Source organism: Mercenaria mercenaria, chromosome 3, assembly GCF_021730395.1.
Source record: "Mercenaria mercenaria strain notata chromosome 3, MADL_Memer_1, whole genome shotgun sequence".
Lineage (NCBI taxonomy): Eukaryota > Metazoa > Mollusca > Bivalvia > Venerida > Veneridae > Mercenaria > Mercenaria mercenaria.
In genome coordinates, this window is record NC_069363.1 from 94933353 (window position 1) to 94955876 (window position 22524).

Below are 22524 nucleotides of genomic sequence, written 5' to 3' on the forward strand. Positions count from 1 at the left end.
ATAAGGTATGGAATGAAAACTTTTATACCTGCTGGAATCACAGAAATACAGCAAAATAAAGTGTTAGACCCTGTTAGTCGCCTCTTACGGTCAATCAAGGTTAAGGCAGTGGTTCCTATACTTTTTTTTCCAGAACCAGGACTTTTTAATAGTCAAGTACATAATATTTAATAATCAAGTACATGTACTTATCATACATGTACTAGTGATATACAAAGTTATTAAAATTTATTCCTGTTACATACACAATAACTGTTACACACGTGTACACTTTGATTTCTATTTTTGTGACTACTTAATAAATTCCTAAATACTATAATATGTAATACAACTGGTCACCTATTGTCGTGGTACCAGATGATTACATAATTGAAAAGCATATTATACAAAACACGAATGTTTATTTTTTGTCAAAAGTACCCGCTAATAATAGTTTAGTTAATGTAAAATTGAATAGTTAGAAAAGAAGTATACCTAAAGTTAGAGAAAACTAGCAATTTAAAAGACAATGGAGCTCATTCTCTACTCTCTTCTAAGTGCTTAAGTCTACATATACCATATTCAATCTCGGGTGCAAGTTGTTAGGTACGACATTTTGCTAGTCCGAGTTGTTCAGAAGGATATCGTGCTAGTGCAAGTTGTTCAGAAGGAAATTGTTCTAGTGCAAGTTGTTAAGTACGAAATTGTGTTAGTCCGAGTTGTTCGGAAGGAAATTGTGCAAGTGGAAGTTGTTCAGAAGAATAATTGTGCTAGTGAAAGTTGTTCAGAAGGAAATTGAGTTAGTTTAGTTGTTCAGAAAGAAATTGTGCTAGTACGAGTTGTTCTAACGGAAATCGTGCTAGTGCGAGTCTTCCGAAGGAAATTTGACTAATCCCGAGTTGTTCTGAAGGAAATTGGGCTGGTGCGAGTTGTTCTGAAGGACACTGTGCTAGTGCGAGTTGTTCTGAAGGAAACTGGGCTAGCCCGAGTTGTTCTGAAGAAAATTGTGCAAGTGCATGTTGTTCTGAAGAAAATTGGGCTAGTCCGAGTTGTTCTTAAAGCAATTGTTCTGGCTGAGATTTTCAGGGGAAATTCTGCTAGTGCAAGTTGTTCAGAAGGAAATAGTGCTAGTGAATTTTTTTTTCAGGAGGATATTGTGCTAATTGTGCTAGTGCAAGTTGTTCAGAAGGAAATAGTGCTGGTGAAAGTTGTTCAGAAGGATATGCTAGTGCAAGTTGTTCAGAAGGAAATAGTGCTAGTGAAAAAAGCGAAACTGGGCTAATGCATGTTTTAAACGACAATATAATGCTCATGATTAAATGGATTTAATATCATAACAGAAACTGTTGCTTTGGTACTCACATGACATGTTAGGTGTTATAGACTGGCTTCTCAATCCATAGAAAAGTTTATTTGAGCTAACATTTTTTTCTTAGCACCAGGATTTTCACCATGCACTGCCAACCGTCCAGTCACCTAGAGCTGCTATGATTCTATTTCTATTATGAACTTTACCACCTTTTGATTATGACAGTACCATTAACTAGTAAAATGGGTGCATACCAAAAAGATACTAGCTGAATGGCGAACAGTGAAGGTTATGATCAGACTGCAGTCTGATTATGATCTACATTGGTCGCAAAGGCAGAATTAATCGTGTCCAGCATGACAAGGGTTAAACCCGGGTTAAACAGGACTTGGCATTAGTACATTTTACAAATACCAAAAATCCGCAGATGTGTTCTTACAGCGTTGGACATACGTTCAGTCTGGTCATGATCTGCACTTTTTGCAAAGGTAGAATCAATCGTGTCCAGCATGATAAGTGCTAATATAAAAAAGTTTGAAAAATACATTACAGTGTGGCTGACTATATCTGTAAAATGGCGAATTAATACACTTTTAGCCTTTTTTGCCATTTCAGGTCCAGTCGCATCTAAATAAGTAAATAGAGCCGGGAAGTGCCTGTCACAAAAACATCTATGAAAGATACATAATCTCAAGACCTCTGTTGTCATAAAACTTGACGAGGACGTTGATGATCCCGTTTTGATAACAGTAATATTTGCTGCTTTGTGTTCACTTTCAGACATACAGTCGCTCAAAAGTCCGTTTGAATATTAAGTTGTCTTTGTTTTACCTCCTGCACGATTTTAGTATTTTCACTGGTCAAAAGGTGGTTACATGGAGACCACCTAAACTTATTTCTGTTGAGGTTCAGTAGATTTTCATGTCGGGTTAGGCTTACAGTAAGTGGGTTTTCAGTGACCTATCTGGTCAGCAATGACAAATATGGGCACTCGGCTACCCCACACTTCCACCATTTACAATATTTGTCTCCACTTATTTCCAGGGAGGTTCACTAACTAACCTCAAATGTTTTAATGTATGATATACTGTTATCCGACCCACAATGTCATCCGCAAGTATGAGAGTCAGTACTTACTAAAGATAGGTACAGCCGTATTTTTTCACTTGTACAGTTTTGAATTCCAAGTACTACACAATATTTACTGCCAAATTTGGTTGAATTTAGTTCTGGAAAAAGAAATATAGACCCCTGAGGATCCTCTATTCAAGGTCACAAATGGTCGTCAAAATTATCATTACAATCTCTTTAGAACATGCTTACAGTCAAATGTGATCGCATTCTTGGAAATGGTGACTTTTGGACAGACGTTTCTTGTACTAACAGCTGATGCAAATCATTTAAGATCTAACATTTAGCCTGCTGGTGGCAATTGATTCCACCTTTTCGACCAATGTAGGCTGATCTTAGTAAGCACTATTCGCTTTTCAGTCAGTAAATGTTCAGTGAACACATCTCTAATGAATTTAGAAATTTAGCAGGTTATAAGTCAATAGGTGTGCTACAAACAAACAAAGTAGCATGTTTAGAAAACTGACAGTGCGTACATCCGCCTAATTGTCTTGAAACATTCTACTCTCCACATCAAAGTTTCCACGCAGGATACTGTTGAATATTTTAGATTTGGTTCCCATCGTTTCTCCTATGCTCTGTAACTTTTCTCCTGCGTTTGTTTTATCGCCCTTTGCCTTATTATATGCGGCTTCTGTAAGGAAAGCGATATCTAATACAAGTGACAAAGGTCCTAAAACAGCGGCAGAAACTGTAGCTGCGGAAGCTGCCAATCGTGTTGCTGCAAGGGCTATTCCAAATCCTCCATGTGTAGCTCTCAGTGCTGAACCAACAGCAAGAAATCCTCGCCGACTTCTTCCTAATTCCTCATTTTCTGCATCTTGATCATTTCTAATAAATATCTGGAAGACATTTTCTACGTCCCGAATTGAATCTGCTACATCATTTTCCTTCTCTTGTATCTTTGCCTGTTGTGTCCTTATAATTGTCATTGTTTCGTTTTGTTTAACAGCTTCCACTGTCCTAGCTGTACCCGCTGCTACACCTGCACCAATACCTATAGTCCCTCCAGCAATACTAAGACCTAACGAAGATCCAAAACTAACTGGTGCTAGGACAATCCCAGCAATGATGAGTCCGCCAGATACAATTCCAAGCGAAGAACTTGAGATCACTGCAGTAGTTACCTTTTTCCTTCTCTCGTCGAGTTCTCTACCTCCGCTAAGACAGGAATTTCCAAAAGCTATAACTGCCACGTTTCTACTATAAATAGCATTATCAAGGGCAACAAGAGCTTGAAACTGCCTCAAATAATCGCAAGATGACACTGTAAGAGAAGTATTGAAAACAGCGTTAACTTTGATTCATGCAATGAAAAATCACTGGGTTATAAAATATTTTCATCAAATGGACAAAATGTTAAAAATAATGAGAAAAGTCAACAGAAAAACACCACTTTCAAAGAACTCAGCAACTCATACAGTACTCCACATGGAAATGGGGAAACGTGTAAATGTATATAGAGATGAGACTGTTGCAGTTATCATATACTGGATATTGTTTCTAGATATGAGGCATGTAAGACAAATCGAATAACAAGAAGAATCCATGGAAACTGATTCAAAGTAAGGAAAGGCATCCTTTCGGTCCATGATTTGTCCATGCTTTGTTACAACTGGTTTTACACGACAGACTGTATAATTATTTCATTATATAAGTAGGAAAGGAAGCAAACACTTCTGAAAACTTACGCATTACTATGAAAACAAAAATAAATAAATCAATGCTGTACTAACCGAAAGATTCCCATCTGCCTACGTACGGTGCAAGAATAGTCTTCTCCCGTCGGCTTATCAAAACCTGTAATTTTTTTAAGTTTATTAGAAATAGATCTTACGCTATAACGCAATAGAAGTAAAATGGCATGAAAGGTTTTATTTATAAATGAAAAAAATGTTTCACGAACCTGATATATTCATCATGTATATAAGCTCAGGCTGCCATTTTGAGGTATTTGAACATATGAGAAGATCCTTTGGAAGCAGAGAACTAAACAAAGCAATATAAAACAGTTAGTTTGATAAAGTCTTTTAATGGGAGGTTTAACTTTCTGTAACCTTGAACCGACTTAAGTAATAGACAATTGAATATACTACTTGATACAAAAAAAGAAACAAGTACAAAGCGACTTTTACATCCACCATACGGCTCGTAGTACCTCTGTTATAGAACTAAATTAAACTTTATATAGATACTAACTATAAAAAATGTTAAGAAAACACAGAACCACAAAATACAACCAAGCAAATTACTAGCAATGTTGGTTTGATTTAACCTGTTCATGAAAAAATATGTAAGTCATAATATGGAACAACCTGAAACTCAAAAGCACGGGCTAAAGCAGAAGTCTCTCATTTAGTAATCATTGAATAAAGTACATAATTCCAAATGACCAGCAATAAGAATGAATTAGATATCGAGCATCACTTAAGGCTGTTGTTATGGATAATAATATCTTAAGGACATCTTTTGCAGCCACGGGTCAAAGTTAGTCGGGCATACTGTGCAGCCTTTAAGTGTCAGGTCTCCCAGTACTTGGTCTCATTGTTGCTACATTGTCTGGTCAGTTGCGATCCATTAAAATCTAAATTTATAATACAGTAGAGTCCCGTAGAAGCAGTTGCTAGCGGGACATCGGGATTAAGACCTTTCACTATTTGTTCTAAACAGACGCAGCCAAAGTGAGTCTGCCATTATTTTGCTTGGTTGAATTTTAGAAAAATGTAAAATGTACTTATGGATTTAGTTAATTATCATAGCAGTAGTCTTGAGTGCAATTTGGTGGTCTTAGAAACATGAGAGTTATTCCTTTCATTTTTATCAGTTTTAATTTATTTTGTTATATATAGTCGAGTTCCGCTTAAACTAGTTCTAGAAGTCGTGAGTGTTTCATTTTATGTGAACCTAATTAGTCAAACCGAATGTGCCATTAGTTTGTTTATTGCATTCTACGCTTCAAAGGACCTTCTAAATTTTATAACAGTGTCTGTTCATAACAAGTAATGAAATATACAACGTCCCCTAGCCGAACTCCGACTGCTTTCCCTTAATTAAAGGAGTTAGATTTATTTTCAAAATGAATATTCCTAATCGTACGATTGCGTGATTGATTTGAGTTCTAACGCAATCCTCGTTTATTGCTATAAGCATTTGCATATGAAAACAGCTTATAAAGTTGAAGTAAGTGATGAAGGAACAGTTATTTTGGAACATGATTTTACTTCAGCGTGTCATTTATGGAGTGTATACCTGACACACAACTTGAAATGCATCTGATGAGTTCGCACTAAGACGTAGAAATGTGTCCATAGAAGCTCTGTGTGCAGCCATGCTACGAAAGTCTTCCACCTGTATTAGTCCAAGTACCCTAAACAATTCGCTGTGAAATGAAAAAAGGAAGAAAACTATACATTGAGTTTTGGTACTATTTTTGCGGTGAAGCACCAAAAGGTATCGAAAGATGTTTAGTTCTCATAAGCAATTTGTAAAGCAGGACATTATTTGTGTAGGTAGAAAAGACTGGCATATTCGAGTTAATCTGAACATAGGACATAATCAAGATATTTGATTTGTAATGAAAATAATATTGTCTTATATTTTGCTATCCGGAGAAAACTATGTACATTTACACAATACTAATTAAGTAATTGGTAAAACAAATTAACAAAACTATTCAAGTACGCTTTAGTCTGTGTCCCAAACCGAAGCATACACAAAACATACAAAATGGTCCAGGATTTTATTTAATTTAAATGTTTGTTGTGCAGCCGGCCGTGTAAACATATACTTTATTTTCTCACAGTTACATTTGTATCATCGGGAACGGCAAAGTTAGAGCAAATCATTTAAAAACAATTTTCACAGATACACTTTAGAACTACTTTATCGTGTGTGTTTAGGGAAAATATGTACTACGTAATATTGATAGAGAACGGTTTAATGTGCCTCACCAGATTGCTGAAATAATACTTTGATCACATAATTGTTATGATTTAGAATTGTTATGCTTTATAATAAAAACATTAAAAGCAAGCATGGTCCTAACGTATTCAAATTTGCGTCCGTAGTTTTGGTTAGCTCTGAATGTAAAACATATAAAGCACAACACTTATCCGATTCTGGGCATGGCATATTCTCTAAAATGTTCTGATAAAAGAAAGTTCATGAGGAAAATCTTCCCAGTTAGTTAAACGAGACCACCGTTGCAGAATACATATGTGTTGGAAAATATCGCAAACATTTAATAGTTTTTACACATGTATTATCTGGAAAAAGGCGGCAGTACTGCTTTTGCAGTTTATTATTATAACATATATATTTATAAAATACACTTTTCATGCACATGTACAAGTTCAAAAGTGCTTAACAGAATAGTTCGCAAACAATACAAACAAATACCTATTCAACACAAACAAAAAATGCATCCCGCAAAAATCATTAATGTAAAACATAACGATAAACTAAGACAAACATACACACATATTTAAAAGTATTTAAATGACCTTAGGATAAAATGCTGATCTACGCTGTTTTATAAACAGAAAAAATTGTATAGGTCAGTTAACGAAACGTTGTACACAGAGGTAGGTTTTAGCAGACTTGAAAGCAGTCAGCGTTTGACCTTCCCTGATAATGACGGAGTTCCAAAGCTTTGGAGCAGTGAACGAAAAGCTGCGATTGTCGTACTTCATGGCTTTAGTTTTTTCGCATAACCAGTGACATAGCCAGTGAAAGTGACAGCGTGTCTTGTAATCTTAGGTTTTTGACCGGTTTATACATTTCTACAATATCCATTATATCGGCAGGGGACTGATTGTGTAAAGCCTTAAAAGTGTGGGTCAGAACCTTGTACAGCACCCTGTATTTTAGTGGCAACCAATGGAGCTCCTTCAGAATCGGTGTTATATAATTACAACGGGGTGTCTTAAATATTACGCCAGCTACCGTGTTCTGGACCTGTTGCAACTTGTTAAGTGTGCTATTTGTAATAGCACTAAACAAGGCATTACAGTAGTGTAACCGTGAAGTAACCAGGGTGTTGACAAGGGTCTTTGTGGCATCACTGGTAAGATGCCGTCTGATGAGACCTATTCTGCGTAGTTGTGCATATCCTGCCCGGCACACAGAGTTGACATGTTGTTTCATATCCATAATGTTGTCAAATACTACACCAAGATTCTTAACATATTATGTGGATTCTATCACAGAGTCACCGATCTTCCCCGAAACGTCATCAGTGTACTATAAGTTATGCCTTGATGTGAATAACATTACCTCCGTTTTATCAGCATTGAGCTTCAGCATGTTGCAATGCATCCACGAGACAATTTCAGTCAGCCAGCTCTCATTGTTGCGCAAGGCCTCACTTCTAGCCACATCCTCTATTGACTTAAAGGACAGGTATTATTGAGAGTCACCGGCGTAGATATGATAAAGAAGTCCATGACGTCTGCATATGGCACCCACGGGTTTAGTGTACATGATATAGTTCTTTGGACCAAGTACTGATCCCTGGGACACTCATTTCATCAACGTAGGCGTCGACAACTCAACATCATCGCACACTGTCTGATAGCGGTAACTAAGATTGTTATGCACCTTGCTTCATATGATGAGGGTGATGATGTTGAACAACTATTTTAAGATTGAACCAAATCCATTCAGTAATATTATAGATAGAGTGAAAGTGCATCGAAACTTTTACCTGAAAATTTAAGTGAAAAGGGGGGATAAATCATTAAATATTGGTACCTTATGGCCCTTAGGTCAGATGAGGAATAACTATTTTAAGTCTGAATCAAATCCATCCAGTAATTACAGAGATAAGTAGAAAAAAGTGAAAGTGTAAAAAAACTTTAACCAAGGTGGGGACGCAGAAAGACGCCGACGCCGACGCAAGGTCGAATAGGATAGCTCTACTTATACTTCGTATAGTCGAGCTAAAAATTGTTGAAATGTTTCCCCATTTGTGATTTTAGGGGCTGCCAGAGCTAAAAGTAGAAAAAAAACCTTTGAATTACTTCTTCTAATGAACTACTTGGTGGGACATCACCAGACTTGGTTTGTAGCATACATGTAAAGTCATCTCTCAGATTTGTTTGAATGGTTCCACTCGACTTTAGAGTTCACCAGAAATGTACTTGAAAATGGCATATTGGGTCAAATGCCGTTTTCAAGGACAGATAGCCCGTTTTAAATACTTGTGACCTATGAATTTTCCTAGATGAGTTTCCTAGATGCTTGTTCTTCAAAACCCAAACTTTGAAGAAATTCTGTTATTGGAAAAAAAATTCGCCCATCTCATAGACACAGAGACTAGCGTATACCTTTAAGATATAAAAACTTTTTCGACAGATGCAAGACCTGATCCTCACAAGATTTACTATAAAATGACAAGATTTTCCTCCATTCGTCCCCTACGGAAAGATGCAGCTATTATATTAACTTTGTATATCTACTGATTGTTTGCTTTAAATACTATAATACTTTGCGGTACGTACTTGTATTTCATTTGTGTTAAGGTTATTTGGTTGCTTCAGACGAAATAATCTGAGATAAAAATAAACGCACCTAAACGAGACGATTTTACAGTAACTTGGCCAAAAATTTAACAGAGAAAGGGACTTCCCAAAATTAAAACAAAATTACGTTACACCTGACAGTTGTATTGCATGGTCAGTCACGCTGAAAAGACTAGTTTTACGGGAAAGTGTGCATTTAAAGGTCTTTTAATCTATATTAAAGCTACACACTCTAAATGAAACTATATGGAGAATACCTTTTAACATCTTTAAGTACATTCCAAGAATACCAGTTGCAATTGGTGCTGGAGCCGACAAATCATGCTGCTCAATTCTGTAGAAAGTCTTCGTTTGTGTCATGTACATCGTCAAATACTTAATGACACACCTTGGTTGTTCTTCAAACCCGAATAACGGTTGATAGTATGTCCATTGTAAATCTCCGATTTCATTTACTTCTAATATGTAAATTGGGGTATTTATGCAAGTAGCAGCTGCATAGAGAAATAATTTAACGTAAATCTGGTAGTTATACCCCATTCTGCAATCTCTGATGACCATTTCATACAAACGCTGTTCATGGTCTTTAGGCTCTTCTTGCATATGCACATTATCTACAAGGATATTTAATACAGGCTGTAACTGTTTGGGGTGTTTCTTTAGAAGGTCTACCACGCTTGTCTCTATATTTTCTGATGTTTTGTAATATCTGATAGTGCTTGATGATTTAACCTTGCCGTTGCCACTGTTATGATCTTGCAGTCTGGATAAGGTGAATTCGACACTGTTTGCGAGACATTCAAACAGTTGAAGTTCTTCCATTTGAACGACCATGTTTTCAGATTCTTCCCTAAGGCGTGTTCTCACGTTGTTGAGGTGGGGAAAAACATCAATAGTTAATGAATCCATTGTTCTACTGTATATAATAGACATCGTTTGAATGGCTCTGTCTTCAGATTCTTCTCTAAGGCGTTGTCTGATGTTCTCAAGTTGGGGAATGTCAGAAACACTGAACCTATTGTTACATATAAAATAGAAGACGTTATTTCACTATCGATTCGATCTTTCTAGTAGCTTGAGGAAAAAGCAAGCAATTTTGCCCATCTAATACCTGCGAAAGATAACAGTCACGTAAATAATTTGACGAAATGTAGGGATCGTACTACAAATCATAAAAAGTTACCCCCACTTTATCGCTCTTGTGATGTACTTAAACACTTGTTTATAAATAATGTTTGATATTTTGATCAGACCAGTAATCACTATCTACCTGTTAAAGTATTGAGTAATATGTCACTTTATTATCGAAGGTTTAGAAGTTTTTATTTGTCTTTTACCATCTGACAGTCAAACTCATAAGAATGTAACCTATTTTTTTTAAATGTATTAAAATAGTATATTGTCAAAATACTAGTTTACATTTACTTTCTTAATGGTGGCCTACCTTCTATCATTACTAGAAATATTTTTGCATTATTGATACCTAAGTGACAGAATATAAATACCTATTGTAGGTTCGAGCCTCACTCGGGGCGTTGAATTCTTCATGTGAGGAAGCCATCCAGCTTTCTTACGGAAAGCCAGTGTTTTTCCCAGGTAACCGCTCGTGATGAAATTATGAACGGAGGGACACCTGTGCCTTCCTCAACTATCAAAGCTGAAAAGCCGCTATATGAGCTATAATTGTGTCGGTGCGACGTTAAATAAAATAAAATAAATAAATAAATTAAGTTTACTGGTATGTAGCTCCATGATTGTGCTTAATTGTATTATACAATTGTAACGATATAATATATTGCATGGTTACAGAGCTGGAATACCGCCAATGAAATTTTGTACAAATTTAGGAAAGCAATTCCCTTATATTAAAGTTTCAATATTGTTTCAACAACTCATAAGCTAAATGTATTTAAATGTTGGTAACAATGCATTAACGTTAAGCAAAACTAACGAGGCAAGTACCGATTTTGTCGTAATTACTTGGACATGATTCCGTACATTTATTCCATTAACATTAGCTGAAAAGTTCTGCGCTTCTAATATTATCATGCGTCACTTAGAATACAATATGTACTCTGTGGAATATTATATCCTTTCCGCGCCTGTAACGTAATAAAACGTATTAGCGTATGATGGCCCTTCACGCTTCCGTAGAATCAACATTTATTACATAAAATTCATTTTGAAACTATTTCTGGATCTGCAGCTGTCAAACGGGGTAATCCCTGCGCGTGACCCTTGACTATCGACCAGTGCAAATTCGACTTTCGTTTTCAAGTTTACCCTGTTTAATTTCATTTTCTTTACTTCCAGAAAAAAGCTGAAGGTCGTCTGACGCTACTTTCTTTGTTGTCAAAAACAGATATGCCTGGCGAGATTGTATAAAAATGTGCCCGTCGTCCTAAGGATATATAATGAAAACGATTACCCTACCTTCTTTAACTTTGACCTTTGAGAATCCGTCAATAAAATAGACAGAGCTTTTGTGACTCGTGTAAAATATATATTTTTGTGTAAACTCTACGTTTAGATTTAGTAATCATTTATGGCTTCTTTCCAAAGTGGGAGAGTAAATCTTATTTCAACAAATTCAAGAATGCATTGATATATTAACTTATGTAATAGCAAAAGTGATGTAGGATAAAATAAACTGACATAGTAATATTGATTGTTGCGAGAGAAAAGAGAGACAAAATATTAATGTATTAATATTTGCTTGCCAAAAGCCCCATCAGAGAACTGAACATTATGTATGTACTAGTTATGTCTTCTGATTTTAAAACAAAAACATGTTTTTACAATCCTCTCAGAACCTTATTAAAGTTTGAATAAAACCATAGACATGATCTATAAAAGCTGAATACTGTAAAATTGTTATTGTTATCATACCCTGCTAAATTTATATAATGAATAGTACCATTAACTGTTAAAAGGGGTGCTTAACCAAACCGATACTGACTGAATGGGTAAAAGTGAGGATCTTGATCAGACTGTATGGATGTGCAGGCTGATCATGTTCTACACTGGTTGCAAAGGCAGAATATTATTGTGTGCAGCATGGTAATGTTTAATTATTGTTCAAGAAGTTTTCCCGAATTTCAGACTCCTATGCTACTTCTTTGAAATTACTGACAAGAACAAAACACTCAAGCTACATTGCACACTATGTTATTTTTATTTCCTTTTATTTGCAAAGTAACGCAAATGCATTGGTTTGTATCATTGTCGTTTGTTTTGCAATATTATCATTTTAAAATCGTATGTTACTACTCATTAGCATTTCACAAAGAAAAACAATAGCTCGTCCAAGAAACTATCGCTTACCATTTTGAATGATAAACGAGCTGCAGCATCACATGCTCCTTGTTCATCGCTTGTACACACACAGACACGCACGCACGCACGCACTCATACACACACAAAGGCAAAGTAAACAGGCAAAAATACGAAACAAGCAATAAAAATACACACATTTGGGAACGGTCACTGACAAAATAACTACCGGGGAGCTTAAATAAGTATATAATCAACCTTTAAATGAAACACCTAATAGTTATCTGCAATCACCAGCAATTAAAAGTACTGTCTAAATTCTGACAAACTTTCCATTAACGGGGAATGTTAGTCCCCATAACATGTAAATTAATTGCAAGATTTTTATTAGCGGAATAAAATTATTGAATAACTGAGAAAATAGCTACTTAGAGACAGACGAGACTAAAATACTAACCTAAAAAAAAACAAAGACAAACATCAAACAGGGAATGCCACGTACCAAAAACGCAGCCTCCCCAAAATGAAACCCGCAGCATGCAGACGAGCACACCACACACACTCGCACACGAGAACAGAACAAACAAAGGAAGACAGTGGGGCACCGCCTTGGAACGGTCAGTGGCAAAAACACCACTGGGGAGCTTAAACCAGTTTATTGTGCGCACCCAACCTCACTCTTACCCTCCCCCACCCTCCACCATGTTCCAAAGACACGGGACAGTGTAAATACAGTCAGTCAGGGCGGGGCTGATCATTCATCCATCTGACTTCAGCTAACGTAAACGGTTATTAAACGCCTTTCATTATGTTTAACAGCATGCTGTTTGATCATGAAAAAAATTGTTCTGTGACTACACTCAACAAAATTCCTAATCGGTCAGTTTATAATTGTATTACTGTTTTGTTAATAATGCTTGTATTTATACGAAATTTCACATGCCGACATTTGAATAGGTACTACAGCTTATTATTAATTTATTTTTGATCGACTCACCGACAAAGTAACCGCATTAGGCGTTTTGCCTAATACTGGATATTTTGCACGTGCAGGGCATATGCACCAACATGCATGTGTTTGTTTACACTTTTGTTATTTCTGACGAAAGTCCAACTAGAAAAACACATATCATGGTGAAATTGACATATTAGCAACACGATCGAGCTGTCGGAATGTTGCTAGCTGGGACACATTTACGACACGTGTGTAATTATTTTTGCATTTTCAAAACAAATTTGATGCAATTCGTTTGTAGCTGTTACTTTGATGGTTATTTCCATTTGTAACCTTATTTCCGTTTACAAGAACCTTCAACCGTTGGTTATCTACCATTTGCGCTCTTTTGGCGAAATTCAACCAAAGTACATTTCATTGAAGTGACCGATATTGAATTTTGATGTATAATTCCGACAGCCCGGGCGCATTGTTCTTGTGTCAGTTTCACGATGCTATGTGTTTTTCTAGTAGGACTTTCGTCAGTAATGTCAAAAGTGTTCATTAACACGTGCATATTGGTGCACATGCCCTGCACGTGCAAAATATGTTAAATTGGTCAAAACGCCTAATGCAGTTACTTTGGCGGTGAGTCGAACAAAACTAAATCAATAATTAGCTACAGTATCTATTTAAATGTCGGTATGTGAAATTTCGTGTAAATACATGCATTATTAACAAAATAGTAATACAATAAAAACTAACCGATTAGGAATTTTGTTGAGTGCAATATTTTCAAAGTGTCGGCCTGGGAAACACTTTAAACTATTGATTTCTTATGGGTATCATGTTGTTTTTGTAAAATTAAAAGTTTTAATGTACTTTCTGTCCCCATAATTTACACTGCAAATGCTGGCCGGTGTAATGAAGTATTTCGACCCCCATAGAATAACGACCCCCCGGTCATTATTCTATAGAAAATGTGACTCCTTTCCTGTAAAATATTGACTCCCCTTATAAAAAACTGACTCCCTTTAAAAACTCTATAGAATAACGACCCCCCGGTCATTATTCTATAGAAAAACTGACCCCTCCAAGTAAAATACTGACTCCCTAAAGATGACTCCCTTCGAATCTCATAGAATAACGACCCCGGTTATTATTCTATAGAAAAAGTGACTCCTTCCATGTAAAATACTCACTGCCGAAATTACTTCATTTGAACTCTCATACAAAATCGATTCCCGGACATTATTCTATTTAAAAAAGTTACTCTTTCCGTGTAAAACACCGGCTCCTAAAAAAACTTTCGACGATAATATCTATTAAAAAGTGATCCCCACCAAACCTAACGGACAATTTTACTAGATCTACAACTCTAATACCCTCCATTGCCAATAGTTAACATTTTGATTGTACTACTACTACTACTGGTGCCGCTACTTCTATTGCTATTACTACATGTACTTCTTCTTCTTCTACTACTACTACTACTACTTCTACTACTACTACTACAACTGATACTACTACACCTGCTTCCACTAATACGTCTTGTACATCTACTTCTTCTTCTCCTGCTGCTGTTGTTGCTGTCACTTATTCCTCTGCTGCTGCTGCTGCTGCTGCTGCTACTGCAACTGCCACTGCCACTGCCACTACTACTACTACTACTACTACTACTACTACTACTCTATTGTTGCCGCTACCGTACTTTACCGCCACTGCTAAGTATTGCAACTTCTATTAATACTAAGTTCTATGCTAGCAGTTTCTTGTGCAGTTTTCTTCTGAAGAATTACTTCATACCGAAGTTTGCAGGGATTATTGACACTGGTGTGTTTTGTGAACGTATTGTGAATTGTTATTTTCCTGAAAAAAAAATGTATACACCAAGATACAGCGTCTAGAAATAGAATTCCTTTTCCCGTTGCGGAATGCTCTGATTTCTGTGTCAAGTGATGGTATCTGGGGCTAATAGTCAAACGGAAGGACGGACGGACAAGGGCAAATCTTTATGCCCCCTCCCCCGAGTGGGGGCATAAAATGCAGCAATTAGGCCTTAGATACATGAGTTATCACTAAATTTGACCAAATGACCGGGGGTCGTTTTTTTATGGGAGTCAATATTCTTCGTGAGGTTCAGTTTACTTCACTTGGGGGAGTCATATTACTATGATCTGGAGGTCATAATACTATGACCGGGGGTCACTTTTTCTATAGAATAATGACCGGGGGGTCATTATTCTATGGGGGTCGAAATACTTCATTACACCGGCTACTGTCAACTGAGACGGGTTAATTATGGTTGTTTATTCAGCTGATGTCTCAATGTAGTTCGGCGTTAAGGCCACAAAACAGGTATTGTATTATGAAAAAGGAAACCCTATCTGGGCTTTTGTAATGGATATTTACTGATAACGTGATAGAAAAAATAATTCTAGACTAGACAAAATGTACAAAAATATGTCTGGTTTATTTATAAACTATCATAACTTCCCCCCTAAAATTGTATGCAGGTGAGATTTATTTGCAATATCTGATCTAGATATGAGACACTTGCAAATTTTGTTTGCTATATTAAAGAGGTAGTATACCTTGTTACCAGGGTAAATTCAGATTAGTTGAACCGTTGCAATTTATCGTATTTCGTGTAGTTTAATGTTTCAGTTGCTACAATATCTCTTTCCCTTCAGGTACAATTTCTGTCCATGTTTGAAGTACCTGACCTTGAAAATATTTAAGGAAAATGCGGATATTTAACACTTCTCAGTGTCTTTCGAGTTCACTGTTATCCGTAGAAGTCTTTGTAGTTGATAATTAATTAAGTAGTGATTTGTAATATAAACATATCGTGGTCAAGAGATTACTACCCCGTTCCCACAAGTAACCGCGAGCCGCGAGATAAAACACGCCTACTTCTCACCTCGGAGCTTCCGTACAATTAACATCAATTTATATTACTTGACATTTTACAAGAAAAATCCGAAACGTTTAAAACCTATTGCCTTTGATAGATTATATTGTAATCAACAGTTGTTTCGGCCATTCTTGTTCGATATCAGGTTATCCCAGAATATTTTTGACCTAGGCAATGAATTAGTTACAATTGCAAACCCGTCAACAGAATGAGTGGTAACTACTGTTAGAAAAGAATTTACGTAAATGTTCTGAAAATTATGATTTGGTTTATAAGCAAAAGTACAGAAAATGCTCTTCAAAAGTAAAGATTCAAATAGACATGTATATTTACCAAATTTAGTCAGTCGGAAGAAAAACAATTTACTCGAAGTCTTACACCCTTTTGGTAAACGTACACTATAATGACTCCACTTTCGTATTTATTACGCCTTATAATATGAACAATTAAAAATGACAGGAAACAAAACAATATCTCTCTCAGCAATTGTAGTAAAATGATTTGTAAATACAAACTTACCATTTTTAGTATACAAGGTTAGCCAGCAAAGCCAAAAATTTGTCCTTTCGTCACGAGGAAGTAAACTGTACTTGATCTTCAACGAAATATAAATGTTAACACCTGCAAAAACAACAACGTACGCCTGGATGAAAGAGTGACACTTATCGTTGTTTGTTATTTGATATTTTCGATATTACCCATTGCACGATTGATTTAAAATAAAAGTTTAAAACTAAAGATTATCGTGACAAAATAAAAAAAAAATATGTATACAAATGGATACATGTAAACTAAATCTTACGTTATGTGTAAATGCATTTACTTTGGTCTAAATGTAACAGTTAAATTGATCCCAAACCCCGACTGAAGATTACTATCTGTATACATACATGTGCCCTACAATAATTTTGAACCTATATAAATATTACAATTTTTTAAGCCTTTTCGCATTTTGTCTAGCCTAAACACATTTTAAAAAGCAAAATAAAAGCTTTGACACAAACAGACGAAGAACAAACTATTTTAACACACTTTAGAGCAAGTAGGATTTGCTGGATGTGTTGCATTTTCCAGTACCTCTCAGACTCAATCATGGTTGCATTCTTTGTTTCAAAAACAGTATTTACAGATTTTATTACATATGAAAATGGAAAAACAAGGGAATGGTGTAAATATGTCACTCCAGTTTTGAAAAAAGACACCTGCGATTAAAATAAAGTTGGCATGGATATATCTTTTTTACGAAATCCCTAAATGTTCACTTATGTTAGCATTGCAAACAATAACTTTACGTTTTATTCAGTGTTGAATTAAACGAGCTTAACTTTCAATACCATACTAGAAAGAATATCAATTTGTACATTGTGTAATGAACAATATAGTGCCGGCCAAGTGCGGGGAGACTTCTTTAGGTTGCCACACGGAACCTGTTTAAAGGTTATTGTTGTGATAGTTAATAATAGATATAAGAATGCATTTTCTTTGGTCTAAATGTAACAGTTAAACTATATCCAAACCCTAAACTCGAATGGTGTTAATATGTCACTACAGACCTACGATTAGATTATAGTTGGCATGGATATGTTTCTTTTATGAAATCCCTGAAATACTGGAGGTCAGTGCCCTGAATACTTCCCCGGCTTTTATTTTATCGCCAAGCTATACAGTGTATGTAGCCTCTGCAATGAACTCGATATCTAACACCATTGACAGCGGTCCAGAAACAGCGGCAGAAATAGTTGCTGCTGAAGCCGTCAATCTGCAAGGGCTATACTAAACCCTCATTGCGTAGCCTTCTTGGAGGAACCAACTGCAAGCTACTTCCAATTCTCCATTCTCTGCATATTGCGTATTTTAAAGGCTGTTTCTTCTAGTGCGTTTGCTACACATTTTCCTTTCTCTTTCATTTGGGCTTGTTGTGTCTGAATATTTGCCATTTTATTGTTTTGTTTGACAGATTCAAATGGCCTTGCTGTACTAGCCGTTACACCTTCACCGATACTTATAGCCCCTCCAGCGATACTCAGATCTAATGAAGATCCAAAACTTACTGTTGCTGAAACTATTCCTGCAATGATGAGTTCTAAGTGAAGAACTTGTAACAGCTGTGGAAGTGACCTTTTTCCTTCTCTCGACAAACTCTCGCCCTCCGGTTAACAATAGATGTAACAGTCCGGTGTTTATTGTAATAGCATAATCGAGGCAAACAAGAGACTCCGACTGGCTAAGTAATTACAAGATGACACTGTAATGGACGATATGAAACTAACGTTGATTTTTATTGTTTTGTACTTTCAATGTACTTCTTTACGTTTGAGAAACCGGAAGTAATAGCATAACGTCATTAATCCGGATAAATTGGAATAAATCCGGAAATAAAAATCATTTTAGGAATGAATGGCCGCCTGTGAGTAAATTTATTAAAATGGCACCTTTACTATCTTTCTAAAGATAAAATATGATATCAAAAAGTTTAAATAATTCCAAATGATGTCTTGCAAATCAGCTTGAAATGTGCGGACCTCTTTATTCATCGGAAATTGTTTTACATTTTATGTTACCATATTATACAACCCGATCTTTCTTATTTGACGACTTTCCTAAGTATATTTTGAAGCTTTAATCAAATTCTACACTATTATACATGTACTAGTAATATGCAAAATTATTGAAATTTATTCCTGTTACATGCACAATGCCTGTTACACAAGTGTACATTTTAATTTCTATTTTTGTGACAACTTAATAAATTTCTTCAATATAAGTGTGTATTACAATTGGTCACCCATTCTCGTGGTAGCAGTTGATTAATAAATTGGTTCAAAAGAAAATTGTGCTCGAGCAAGTTGATCAGAGAGCAATAGTGCTAGCGCAAGTTGTTCAGAGAGATATTGTGAGAGAAATTGTGCTAGTGCAAGTTGTTCAGAGAGAAATTGTGCTAGTGCAAGTTGTACAGAGAGAAACTGAGCTAGTGCAAGTTGTTCAGAAGGAAATCGGGTCAGTGCAAGTAGTTCTGAAGGAAATTGTGCCAATGTAAGTTGTTCAGAAGGGAAATTGTGCTAGTGCAAGTTGTTCAGAAAGAAATTAGGCTAGTCCAAGTTATTCTAAATGAAACTGTGCTAGTTCAAGTTACTCAGAATGAATTTGTGCTAGTGCAAGTTGTTCAGAAAGAAATTGTGCTGGTGCAAGTTGTTCAAAAGAAAAATTGTTCTAGTGCAAGTTGTCAGGAGGAAATTGTGCGAGTGCAAGTTATTCAGAAGAAAATTGTGCTAGCGCATGTTTTTTCTGAAAGAAATTGTCCTACATGTATTTCAAGTTGTTCAGGAGGAAATTGTGCTAGTGCAAGTTGTTCAGAAGGAAATTGTGCTAGTGCAAGTTGTTCAGAAGGAAACTGTGCTAGTGAAAATAAAAGAAACTTGGCTAATGCATGTTTAAAACGACAATATAAATGTTCTTGATTAAATGGATTTAACATCTTTATACAAATTGTTGCGTTGATACTCACTCGCATTACATGTAAGGTATTATAAACTGGCTTCTCAATCCATAGACAAGTTCATTTAAAATAACATATTTTTGTTTGCAACAGGTTAGTGAGTCTTATTAAACCCAAAACATATCTGGTATAATTTTGTAGTACGATAAAAGTAATTGCATATATATGATAAAATGGGTTTGGCCATATTTTTAAGTACTGTATATAAATATAAAGGTAGATCACTTTCATTAGTGTGACCTTTTTCATGGTTATGATATTGGAAAATACTGCTTGTCAACAAATTTTTCACTATGCACTGCAGCTATGTCAGGCGTTTCCTATATTCGCTTTTATGTCGCCTATTTGATGTTCTAATAGTGTGTTTTTCATCGAATTCTGTTGAAAATCGTTGTTTTTCTAATAAATGAAAAAAATAAAAACATTTGTCTACCATTTCTGATAAGGGTGTTCCGGTTTATAAAAAAAAATCTTGCTTAAACTTTTTTTTTGTCGTTTCAGATGATATTTAATCCGGTTTTGACCAAGTAAAGGATTTGTTTAAAACTCTAACATCAACGGAATTCCGTTCAGCGAGCACCTTGCAAACATCACGCGACAATGAGTGAAAATAACACCAAACATGATAATCAATAGAGCACACACGTATACATATATTTACGTATACGCTCTTAATATTAGTGACGAAAGCATAATATGCGCATGCGCAGTTTTAGTTAGCTGCCAACGTGATGATAGTGTGTAAAAATATTGTCGCTTCTCGCTCTATATTTATCAATGTTTACAATGTTGCAGCGGTTTATAAAAGTGCATGGGAAAAACTGCGAAAACTTGAATGTTCCCGTAATTCTGGAAACTAGAAACTGATCAACCATTAAGTCTAATATAAATATATGAAACAGTAGCGGAATTTTGCCTTTCACTGAAAAAAAATTAGAATCACAAATCACAATGTGTGGGCTAGTCGCTTTAATACAAAAAAGTTTGAAAAACACATTTCAGTGTAGCTGACCATATATAAAATGGCGAATTGAAGGAACATTCACTTTTAGCATTTGTTACTATTTCAAGTGATGCGTATTTAAATAAAGCTGGGATGTGCCTGTCACAACAACATCTATGAAGGCCTTCTCTGTTGTCAGGGGCGTACCTGGATGATTTAGAACTGTAGGCCACATATGAGCAGCATAGCTATGAACCAAACAGAGATGCAACGATTGTGGGGTAGGTTAGGGAGAGGGTCTTCATCTCCCGACGAACTGGGTTTTTTGGGCCTCCCCTTGAAAATGTTGAAAATTTTCGGCAAGAGATGCGTTTTCTTGCTATATTCCACTGATAATATATATTTTTTCACATATTACAAAGATAATCATTTAAATTCATAGTTTATTACTCCGTTCATGCTTACAGGCAGGGATAGAGAAAGTGTCTACAACTGCAACTGGAGCAGCCACGGATGTTTTGAGGAATATAACCACTTTTCGTATAGAGTCTTATGTAACATTACCCTGGAAAGTGTGTGCTTCAGTAGCTCGATCGCTCTGGCATGATACTAGTATTCATTAATAATGTCATCTCAGATATGCATCTAAACTCTTACCTAATCACAACTGCTACACATGTGAAGAAATCGCATATTCGAACCGAGTACAAAGCTGTTATTATCATTATTTATACATATTAATTTGTTTATTTAATATCCTCCATAATGTGAAGATTGCATAGGCAATATTTACATACTAAGGACATACTAGTTTTTTTTTTTGTTGTTACCGTTTTTAAAATCTTCGCAGATATTAAATTAAACGCATGACTTCTGCTTCCGCATTTTGACAATTTTTATAAATGTATCTACCTACACATTGCAAATATTTCAAGTTTTCTCACGCGACACGTAACATTTTTCTAGTTAACGTAAACAACATCTAATATTGGCAAATAAATGGTACAGAATCCAGGAACACTGGTTAGGTTAACTGCCCGCCGTTACATAACTGAAATACTGTTGAAAAACGGCGTTGAACCTAAAAACAAACAAACAAACAAAAGAAAACGAGCGTTCGGTCGTTGCCGTAGAAACTTGCATGCACAACGCGCCGACACAAATTTAGGTCGTATTGGAACTTTCTTAATTTGATGGTGGAGGAAGTCCCCAGGTGACCCTCCGTGCATTATTTCATCACGGGCGGCAACTTGGAGTGGCAAAATGATTCCGCTGAAGTGGTGCTCTAAATCTAAAACATCCCATTGGCTAGACTTTTCGTACTAGTAATGAATATTTATACTGTGTATAGTTATACATGCATTTTGTCTCGTTTTAAACCTATTGCATAGTCCTGTTAATTGTATGTTTACATAAACTATATGCAGTAATTGTTCATATTTTCGAATGTAAAATTCGTATCTAGTATACCTTTGAGATATGGTCTGTAGCTTGTATGCGCTCTTATCTTTGTCTGTTCGAAACCCCGCACGAGGTGTCTATTTTTAATAAGATTAAGCCATCAAGTTGGCTTTGTGAACAATTCATGGCTTTATCCATGGTCCAGTTTCTGGCTAAAGCTATGTCCGAAGGAGGCACCCGGGGTCGTCCTCCCAACATTAAACACTGTTTAAAGCTAGATAGTTCTTTTGTGACACAAACACGAATTTCTATAATATAGCAAGTTAACTTTAATTGACCATCAAACCAAGGGATGCCCAATACACACAAGTGTAATCAAGATCATATGACATGGTTCTGAAAACCTTTACAAGTTCGATCTTTGAAATAACTAATATATCATTGACACCAGTTCGCTATTCGATGTTTGTTCACTTTTGCGCTATCGGTTACAATAATATTGATTCAACTAATGAATATTGATGATCATGAAAACTGCAAACTGCAGATATGATATACAGAAAAAACACTGTCAGTAAGACTAGCTTTCATCTGTAAAATTGGTTGTTTGTAAGTAGTAT

At 35.8% G+C, this 22524-nt stretch overlaps 1 protein-coding gene across 3 annotated transcripts; it reads right to left on the bottom strand.

Annotated features, from left to right (window-relative positions):
- Nucleotides 1-16695, bottom strand: LOC123523964 (uncharacterized). 3 transcript variants are annotated; one of them, XM_053539356.1, is made up of 5 exons: nt 16584-16695; nt 9198-9955; nt 5669-5798; nt 4156-4219; nt 1-3686 (listed from the first exon to the last, which is right to left on the bottom strand). In XM_053539356.1, exons 3-5 carry the CDS (start codon nt 5747-5749, stop codon nt 2902-2904), a joined length of 930 nt encoding a protein of 309 aa, XP_053395331.1. In that variant the 5' UTR covers nt 5750-5798; nt 9198-9955; nt 16584-16695; the 3' UTR covers nt 1-2901. The 3 variants fall into 3 exon arrangements, with proteins under 3 accessions (XP_053395331.1, XP_053395330.1, XP_053395332.1); XM_053539355.1 differs by lacking the exon at nt 16584-16695 and adding an exon at nt 10446-10607; XM_053539357.1 differs by lacking the exon at nt 9198-9955.
- Nucleotides 16696-22524: the final 5829 nt, after the last annotated feature.